Source organism: Belonocnema kinseyi, chromosome 5, assembly GCF_010883055.1.
Source record: "Belonocnema kinseyi isolate 2016_QV_RU_SX_M_011 chromosome 5, B_treatae_v1, whole genome shotgun sequence".
In the NCBI taxonomy this organism is placed as follows: domain Eukaryota; kingdom Metazoa; phylum Arthropoda; class Insecta; order Hymenoptera; family Cynipidae; genus Belonocnema; species Belonocnema kinseyi.
Window position 1 is genome coordinate 108,615,573 of NC_046661.1, and position 10,667 is coordinate 108,626,239.

The 10,667-nt window shown below is 30.6% G+C and overlaps 1 protein-coding gene across 1 annotated transcript in view; it reads left to right on the forward strand.

Moving 5' to 3' along the window:
• Positions 1 to 459: 459 nt before the first annotated feature.
• LOC117173033 (FMRFamide-related peptides-like) overlaps positions 460 to 10,667 on the forward strand; it is a 35,993-nt gene continuing 25,785 nt past the window's right edge. The window contains exon 1 of the mRNA XM_033361392.1: positions 460 to 521. Coding sequence (XP_033217283.1) covers positions 519 to 521 — 3 coding nt within the window. The 5' untranslated portion in view covers positions 460 to 518. The remainder of the gene's footprint in view (positions 522 to 10,667) is intronic.

A 10,667-nucleotide genomic window follows, 5' to 3' on the forward strand; every position in this document is an offset into this window, starting at 1 on the left:
AATTTCCGACTTTTTTATACGGCAGAAAAAATGAAAACTTCATCCAATCACGAGCACAGGTTTCTCGAGAACAATAGTTTTGAGATATTAATCAAAAAGCGCGTTGTGCACTTTAACAATTGTGTACATCGGAAACAAATAGGGATTTTTTCATAAAAAGAAATAAAATTTTACCCTTGCGTTTTAAAAAATATAAAATTTTTCATTTCACGACGTTGAATTGTAAGAGTGCCTATTATTTGTTTAGTGTCGTAAATAATGGAGATTACGTAGGTCGGTAGCTGAGAAATAATTGTTTATCAAAATAATGTTGAGGTATCGTGTTTTCCGCTTGGCCAATCATTATTCAGGTAAGAGCATCCCAACGTTGGCGAGCGGGTGCGAGACAGAGACGCGGATGCTGCGCAAGGGTGTATATAAGGGTGTCATCTCCAACCCCGGACACTCATTTCACCACCAAGCTACTATAACATTAAGAACTACCTTCAACGAGCCAGTGACAAGTTAGTCCATACGATATGGTAAGCTACGATAAAGTGTCTCCTTCATCTCACAACTTTTTCCATCTTTTAAATTTAATCATTCAAATTTCAAAATTAATATTCCTCTTCGAAAAATCCATCCCAAAACTAATTTTTCCCTTATTACTAACTTCAGGAATAGAGAAGAAGAAGCTTTCAATTAACAAACTTTATTTTTCTTTGATAAAGTATCATTTGCATACAATTTTTTATCTTAATTAACAGGTATTTTCAATTCATGAATAGGAGAATACAAAATTCAATGATATAAGGTAGATAGAAAGGAGCGCAACAAGTAGGAAAATAATGGTTTCGATAAGGGTTCAAGATTGCTGTGCGGACGTCGTAAAGTTTCTCTTATCGTCAAGTGTTAAAAGTGTTGCATTTAAGGGAATGTAAAAAATTGCGAATCTCTAGTGCGAGTGGTGAGAAGTGATGATGAGATTTCGTGATTATTACGTGAGTCGTTTAAGTAATGCGATTATTCTACTTTCCCGGAGACGTTTTTGTTCTGGATGTTGAAAGAGATAAAGGTAGGGTTGTATTGTTTCAAGAGAATGAGGATCAGACTTGAATTTACAAGAAAAATACTCAGTGGGCAATAGTCATATTTGCGTGGGAAGCTGTCGAAATCGTACCGGAAGTAAAAGTTCATAAATTCTACGCCCCAAGATAGAAAATTTAGGGTGGAGATTGGATATGAATAAAAAAGAGCAAATTTAATACGGCTAAAGCAGATATTAATATATATGAGTTTTATAAGTAATTAGTACAGGGTGTCTACAAATCGGTAAAATAGGAAATTTAAATTAAACTCGAGAATAAAAATTCGAATCGGGAATGACGTTTGAGGATTTCTAAAATGTGATATTTTTTTATTAGTTATGATAAAAAGACAAATAGGTCATTGTTCACTTTGATTAATTTTCCCAATCTTATAATAAATGGTTTAAAAACTTTTGCAAAACACTTTAGTATTTTTTTACATATTATTTGTATTTTTCTGAAGAAACACAAAAATAATCACAATTTTTTTATTGGTTTTTTTAAATTCAAATTTCAGAGAAAAACATCATAAGAAAAAATGTATTTTATTGAAAGAAAAGGCCGTCGATCAAAATTTTCAATGATGTTGAGTATTAATAGATTTGAGTTATCTGATTGAATCTTTCTAATTGTTGGTCAATTTTAATATCTAACAGTAGAATCCTTTAAAATATTACAATAGTATTATATTAAAAATTGTCATAACTAGCATTACAATCATACTAACTTAAATCAATTCTGCCTCATTAATAAGTTATAAATCTCTATAAACATTTATTTTATCAAAATGATAATTTCTCGAGCTGAAAAGGGGGGAAATTCTGTCACACCCTACCATTTTTCCAGTTCATAAATCCTGCGCCCCAACATAGTAAATTTAGGGTACAGATTGGATTTGAATAGAAAAAAGTCCGTATTTATTACATTTGAAGTAAATATAAAATTGCTTAAATATTTTGTAAATTGTGTCTACTATTCGAAAAAACTGGAAACTAACTAGGAATTAAATTAAAACCGGTAAAATCCGAGAATAGAAACTTGAACAAATTTGAATATATGAATAAATTGTTCGAAACCTTTTGCGAATCCTATTTTCTCGTCTAAAACTAAAATAAGAATCGTGGGAGATCATAAAGTACTTGTGTTTTTTTAAATTAAAAACTACAAACGTAATCAAAAATTTTATTTCTTAAAACTGATTTATTCTAATGTTTCGGGGTTTTCGTGGAAACTTAATCACTTTATACTCACTTTCATACATTTTTTACAAAAGCATTATTATTTTTCTAAACAAAAAAAATACTTTAAAAAAAATTAATAATATTTTTTCTAAATTAAATTTTAGAACGAAATAATATAAGAAGAAATGTATTTTATTAAAAGAAAAATGGAAACGTCAATGATTTAATTTATATTCAATAGTACTATGCTTCAATTATTTTGAAAAATTGAGCTAATAATTATTTAATAATTTCAATATTTATTATTTGATTAATTACAAATATTAGAATAATATCAAAAACTACAAAAATAATAAACAAATTATTTTTTAATTAATTTCTTTTACTCTCTTGGGCTTTCTATGAAATTATAATGACTTTATAGTTGCTTTCATAATGTTTTATTTTTCTGAAAAACCCCAAATAAAAAAATTTTTATTCTTTTTTTTTAACAAAATTTTAGGACGAAACCAAATATTTAATTAACTTTCTAAACTTATTTTTTTAACGTTTCGGGTTTTCCAATCCAATCCATTTCTACTAACATTCATATAATTTTTATTTTGCTGGAAAACACATCGAATTTCAGAACGAATATAAATGATAACTAATGTATTATATTCAAACAAATGTGAATCGATTAAATATTTGATTAATGTTCGATATTAATAGAATTGAATTATTTTAATTAATTTCACTGTATATTGATTAATTAAAAAATTTAACAGTTAATTAATTTGAAATATTCTAACATTATCAAATTAAAAATTGCTAAAAATGTATTAAAATAATACTACGTTAAATAAATTTTGTTTTAATGAAAAGTTATTTTTTTTCTAATATGACAATTTTATAATAACTTTATAATCAGAATTTCCCAATAGGATTTAAATCACTTCAAATTGATGAAAAGTCAAGGAAATTAAACAATTAGCGGCGAACAAATTTAAATGTTTATTGTTTAAAATTCTGATAAATATGATAAGAAAAAGATTTGGAAATTATAACATTTCTAAAGTATTATAAGAATTAAGAACAATGTTTACGTTCTGAACAAATGGTATTCTCAGAGAGGTTTAATAATTAATTATCATGCAAGTCTTTTTTCTTACGCAAGGCCTGTAGCATTTGAACTATTTGATAATAGTTTTGAATGTTTCGAAGAAAAACGAATTTGTAACATAAACTTTATGATCATTTTTCGAAATCAGTACATACGGATTAGTATATTTGTTTGATAACCTTGTAGATTATTTCCATCTTTATATGAAGATCATTGAAAAATTTATTTTTTAAATTATTATTATTGTTGTAATTATTACAAATTTAAACCTTTTTTATTATTTCTTAACCTAATTATTTTGAATTCGAAAACTTAAAAGCAGCATAATTTTTAATTATACATTATGAATAATAAAAAAGTCGGTTAAAAACGCTAATTTTTGGTGGGAAATAATTCTGTGTTGGTTGAGGCTTCAAATATTTTGTTAAACATTCGTCTTTTTTGGCTGAAAATTAATCTTTATGATTAAAAATTAACTTTTTAAATTGAAAATTCAACTATTTTATTAAAAGTTGAACTACGTTGTTAAGACTTTTTTGGGTTTAAGCTTTTTTTACGTGATTGAAATTTTATTCTTAAAAGTCCTACAATTTTGAAGATTTTTAATATGAACGATTTTTAATTTAAAATTGATCACTTTTGAATATTTGCAATTAAAGAAACTTTCAATAAAATGATGCCATTTTTAATGCCTTTTTTGGAAAAGTTCAATTTTTAAATTTAAAAAGGAAAAATTATTCAATTTCTAAGGTTTAAAATTAAAATTACTTCAATTTTAGAGATTTTTAATTTTAAAGTCACAAATTATTAAGAGTAAAAATTACAGTGTTGATTTTGTTTTTATAATCTCTTATTATTTTTTTACTGTAGCTGTAACTAATTCTTTTCTTTAAGAAAATTTCTTAGCACTGCATCTAATTTTGAATAACGAGAAATTTATGTTCATTTTTCAATGTATTCAAATTTTAATTTTTAAATTCCATACCAAATCGAATTTTTTGTATTTAATTTCAAGAGTTTAAAATTAAATATGAAACAATTCTTAAGTCCTAAACATGATGAAATTTCACTAAAAAATCTACTCTAAGATGTAATTTATCATTATTGGATACTGAATTGAAATTTTGTATCTTTAAAATCTTTAATTTTAAATGTAGGAAATTAAGAAGAAAATGTTATTCTCCTAAAACATTGTAAATAATTCCTGCATACTTCTAGGATTTTGAGTTAATTTCGAGCTTAATTTTCTATCATGAGAAATAGAATTTATTTTATTCTTCGTCCTTATCCAGTTGTCATTCACATATTTTCATAAACTCTTAAAGTTCAATTCAAACATTTTCCCCAGTCTTAGAGTATAAAAAATATATTTATATTCATTTATATATTTTCATGATTTTCCACAAAAATATGCAATTTTAACATTCATGACAAAGAAATCTGGATGAGGACAATTTCTTTTCTTCTCTCTCAAATGAAGAAGTTGTTCTTAATGCTTTCACATCTTCAATTTACAGTTCTTGTAGAGCAAATGCCTTTATAATTTTATCAAACTTTTATGTTTGAAAACCTATAGTAGAAAACTTTTTTCTCATCCTGTAAAATTACATTTTCATCTTTATTAACATTTGTTACTCTCATCTCTTTAATTCCATCTTGGTTTAATTAAATTTTAAACGCTTTATTTTTTAAATTGTTCTATTTTGAAGCTTTGGAAAGTTTTTATTTTTGAATATATAATAACTTTGAGAATCACTTTTAAGCTACCAATAACGAAATTCTTTAGATTCAAACAATTTTATTATTTTGAGCCCTTCCAGTTGTAATAAAATATATTTAACCTTATTATTATTGTTATGAAAAAAAAATTGCAAGGGCAATGTTGTCACAGGCTTAAGATGGTTACTGTCCAACATGTCGAAGCCATTTTTGGTTAGGATTCGATTTTTTATTTTGATTATTTAACACGAGGCTGTCCCGGCATATATCATCAATCACGGACGCATTTTTATAATGCAATCAAGTGATCTGATGAGAGCTTTCTAAATCTTCGCTTTCTAAATCTTCGCTTTCTAAAACGGGCATTGGAATGTATCTATAGAAGAGCACCCATTCTTTTAAGAATCCTAAGTTTAGGGCAAGTTGTTTATGTATAATGCCCGCTACATCATTATGTCTGCGCGTATATTCTTTCTGAGCCATTACGCGACAGCCATCAATAATCTGCTCGATGGATTCGTTGGTATCTGCACATAATCGGCACCGGTCAACCATGTCTTGATGTAACACGTGTTTGCGATAATTCCTGGTGCTGAAAACCTTGTCCTGTATTGCAATGACGAATCCTTCCGTCTCTGGATACAGAACACCCTTTCTTAGCCAAACATTAGATGCCTCACTATCCACTTCATTTTGATCTAACGTGTTGGGGTGCTCGCCATGGATGGCTTTCTGCCTCCATTGTATTTCTAATTCCTCTATGGTTTCTGCCCTGATATTCAAGGCCCCATCTAAGGACAAATTTAAGGGCATGTAATCAAGATCCGCTTGACAGATGGTACTGTAAAGCGCAACATTTCGTTTGCTGTTAAAATAGTCTCGAAACTGTGTAACTTGTGACTCACACAGTTTTTTGACATCTACAACGCCCCTACCCCCTAAATGTCGTGGTAGAACTACCCTTTTAATCGCTGAATTTCTGTGGTTCATTTGGTGCTTCGTCATTTCTACGCGAACAATTCTGTTTAACTTTTCAAGGTCGGTGTTAGGCCATTTTATGAGCCCGAAGGAGTACGTGAGGACAGGGATGGCATCTGTGTTGATTGCCCTGATTTTGTTTGGCGAGTTGAGAAAACTCTTCATAATTAATCTGAGTCTCGTAGTGAAAGCAGTCGCTAGGCTTGTCTTAACTATCGTATGTTGAATACGCACAGATCCAAGAATACCCAGATATTTATATGATTCGCCTGCAGCCCTTGCCTCGATGTCATTTTCGAACTCGTTCTCTAACTCTGCGGTCCCTAATTCCCCTCTGATTAAATGCACTGTTCTACATTTATCTAGTCCGAATTCCATGTGGATATCATTGGAAAATTGCTTTGTGACATCGATCACTTGCTGCAGTTTGTGGCCTAAACTAGCGTGCAGCTTCAGGTCATCCATGTCAAGAAGATGAGTCACTTGATGACCATCCTCATTATCATGAATCCTGAACCCATGAGACATGCTGTTTAGTGTTTTGCTCAATGGATTCAACGCTAAACAGAACCATAGTGCGCTGAAGGAGTCTCCTTGAAATATACACGTCGTAAAGCGTATTGATCTAGTTATCCTTGGTTGTCCTTGATCAAAATACTTGATTCTTGTACCTCAAAGCCTCATCGCATCTCTTAGAAAGTCAATAATGCGTGGACAGATTTTGTAAAGTTTTAAGACCTAAAGCAAATAGTCATGCGACACGGAAAGAAACGCTTGCTTGTAGTCATTGTATGCCTTCTGAAAGTTCCTTTGATGCTTACGAGCTTGAATCATGGCAACAGCGTCTATAGTGACTAGATCTTTACAGCCTCGTGAGTTTTTACAACATCCTTTTTGTTCTTCTGTAAGAATGTCATTCTCGTCGCAATTAGAATATACCTTATCTGCAATAATAGCTGTAAGACATTTATAAATTGTTGGAAGACAGGCTATCGGTCGAAAGTCAGATGGATTTTGAGCGTCTGGTTTTTTTGGTATCATATACATAGTGCCTTGGAGCATAAAACCTTGAATCAGATCTGAGTGTTCAATGATTTTCTGAAAACACCTTGCCAACGCAAGATACACACTTGTCAGGTACTTGTACCAGAAGTTGCGCACCATGTCCGGACCTGGAGCTTTCCAGTTACTTACCCTTCTCAAGATCGCTGAAACATCCAAAGCTGTGATGTTTTTCAGATGCATTTCAGGGCTATTGCTTGCCCCTGCTTTCTCCAGTTTGAACCACGCAGTGTCAAAATTGCATCTGCTTATTTTTCCCCAAACACCCGACCAGTAGTTAGTCATATCTTCTAATTGAGTGACTTCCGTACCTTGGTGTTTATTTGGCTTTACTCTCAGTTCACGATAGCTTCTTTCAACTGTCTGAAAGTTTTGATTTTGTTGCCTTCGTGCATAACTTTTCTTGTACCGACGCAGTCTGGCAGTAAGAGCATTATGTCTCTGTCATTGAGAGTCTTAAATTTGATCCAATATTGCTGGTGTTAATGTCTCGATGTGCCGAAGGTGGATGATTTTGGTAACATGGTTTATCAGATTTCTGATTCTATTTCCTTTTTTATATTGATTTAATCGACCCGATTTGCACCTTATTTTGCTGACATCCATATCCAACAAATATTATTATTATTATAAAAAACATTTCTGTGTTGAAATGTTGTCACAGGCTTATACTGCCCAATTCCTATGTCGAAGGCCTTTTTGGTTAGAGTTGGATTTTTATTTGATCATTTTGCATGGGGCTGTCCCGGTATATATCATCAGTCACGGACGCATTTTTATAATGCAATCAAGTGATCTGATGAGAGTAGTCTGCCCAGACATATTGGAGAAAGCCTGGCTTTTACCCCATCATTGACAAACTGGATTGGAGTCAAGTACACGAGGGGGGGGGGGGCCTACATCTTGAGGTGGGTTCCGAACCACCAGAACCTCAGTAAAGGTACATTAAAGAATTTCTAGAGGTACCGGCTCAGGGATTGAACCCCGGACCTCTGAGGTGAAGTCCGAGTGTCTAACCCACTGAGCCACTGAGGCTCTTAAGCCTCAGTTTTATTATGAATTATTATTATTATTATTGTTATTATAAAACATTTCTGTGTTGAAATGTTGTCACAGGCTTATGCTGCCCAATATGTCGAAGTCATTTTTTTTTGTTAGAGTTGAATTTTTATTTGATCATTTGGCACGGGGCTGTTCCGGTGTATATCATCAGTCACGGACGCATTTTTATAATACAACCAAGTGATCTGATGAGAGCTGTGTGTCCCGACATATTGGACAAAGCCTGGTTTTTACCCCATCATTGACGGACTGGGTTGCAGTCAAGTACACGATGGGGGGACCTACAGCTTAAGGTCGGTTCCGAACCACCAGAACCTCAGTAAAGGTGAATTGAAAAATTTCTAGAGGTACCGGCTCTAAGTTAATAATTAAAATTCTTAAGGATCTTATCGGTACTATTTGTAATCATATAAGAGTTTTAAAACTTTTGAGTTTCAATGAAGACGAAGAAGTTAAAAATTTTAAGATCTTGAATTTTATAACTTTTAATAATAAGAATAAGGGAAATAAAAATTAAACTTTGTATTATAAGTGCCTAATATTTTTAATTGTTTAAAAATCAAAAAACATAGTGAAGAATTGTACAAATTTAGCTACTAGAATTCGAAAGTAATTTCCAATTACTTTAATTTTTAATTTTGAAATTAACTCAAAGGCTTTTAAATTTAATGTTTTTAAGCATCTAATTCTTTGAAATTTATTTAATAAATTTCAGATTTCTCTAGAAAGTTGTTGCTCGTCGATTTTTATTCACGGCAAGAATTTTGCAGTTTGAAAGTCTTTAAACTTTTAAATTGAGAAACTTCTAGGTTATTTATATTCTAAACTAAGTGTGTTCAAACTGGAAATTTATATTTCTACAATTTGAAATTTTTATTCAAATGGTTCTATTCAAAATTATTGAATTTCGAATTATCCAATGAAAAATTAATTGAAAATCCTGCACCACTAAATAATCTTCACACATTTTTCTTGAATATTTTGCAGGACTTTAAAATTGATTTTTATTGTTGAACTCGGATTTACCAAACACTAGTTGAACAGAATATTAAAAATCTTTCTTTCCCCGTTTGTCTTGTTTTTTCGATTGAATGCGAACTGAATTAATACAGCTCAATAAGAAAATCCTACTATTTTTCATTGAAAATCAATTCTTTTTAATTGAAAAGTATATACTTATATTTTTGGTTAAGAATTTATCTCTTTTGGTTAAAAGTTTTACTTTTTTAAAGAATCATTAGAAAGCTTATAAATTCATGCGTAAATTTAGCCTCATTATTAGAAGTATTTTTAAACTTTTGTAGAGAATATACTGCGTGCGAAGTTCAGAAACAAAATTTGAGAATTTCTCGAATTTTGCACCTCCACTTTAATTTGTTGCATGACCTAGGAAAATTCTAGCAAAAATATGAAATTCATACCAGTTAGTCTTCAGAATCTTATCTTTAATTTAAGCCAAAAAACTCAACGAATTTTGGAACTTTTATCAACATAAATTGAAGATATCATCTCACAGATTACGTCATTTCAATTTAATTTTTTTTCTTTAGTCAGTATTACAAGTGACAGCACATAAAGAAGTAAAGAAACAAAATCTGAGACATTCTCAGCGACCACCACTGTCGCGGTCAACAGCAGTCAGGAGCGTCCACCCCGGGGGGAAGGTCGGGTGGCCGCCTAACCTGTTTTGAAGGGGCAGGGGGGGGGTCCCGAAAATTGGGAAATATATAGTGTAAATAAATTAACTTAAAATGCACGATAAATAAGGGAAAATAATTAAGTAAAGAAAGTGAAATAAAACAGAACGTGCACAAATTGATAATTCGCACGATGAAATCTATATTTGTGAACAGGTTCGCGAATATTACATATGAGAGCACCATTTCGTAAGTATTTTTGAATTTCAGAAGTATAAAAGAGAATGCTTCTAATATATCCCTTTGTTGTAGGCCAGCATAAATAAAATGGGTACAAAAATTCCATTTGGATAAAAAGTAGTTCAGAGTTCAATAACTAATCATTTTTTTCAAATTGGCAATTATAAGTGATGCAAGAACGTATCCTAATTAATTTTTTCGAATACGACAAATATATCGTTGAAAAAGTTTGATTAATAAATTTTGCCAAAATAGTTTTTGAGAAATCCATTACAAATTTGTCTAACTTATCATCAGGCCAACAATGTGCTCGATCCTTAAATAATTTCTCAACCTATAATATTAACTTAAATTATTTTTAGATTTTCAGATCACTGTCGAGTCATTTAAACATTTATCTGATTTATATCTCCATCTTTTACAATATTAAATGATAAAAACTAAATAATGAATAAACCCTATTTCCTAATGTTTTAAAAACATTAAAAGTTTTTCAAAAATGTGTAAAATGACAATGATATACGAGGGTAGTTCAATAAGTCCTTAGAATGAAGTATAAAAACAATTTTTTTTGGGTAAATTTTTTTGTATTTTTCAACATAATCTCCTTGGAGCTCTA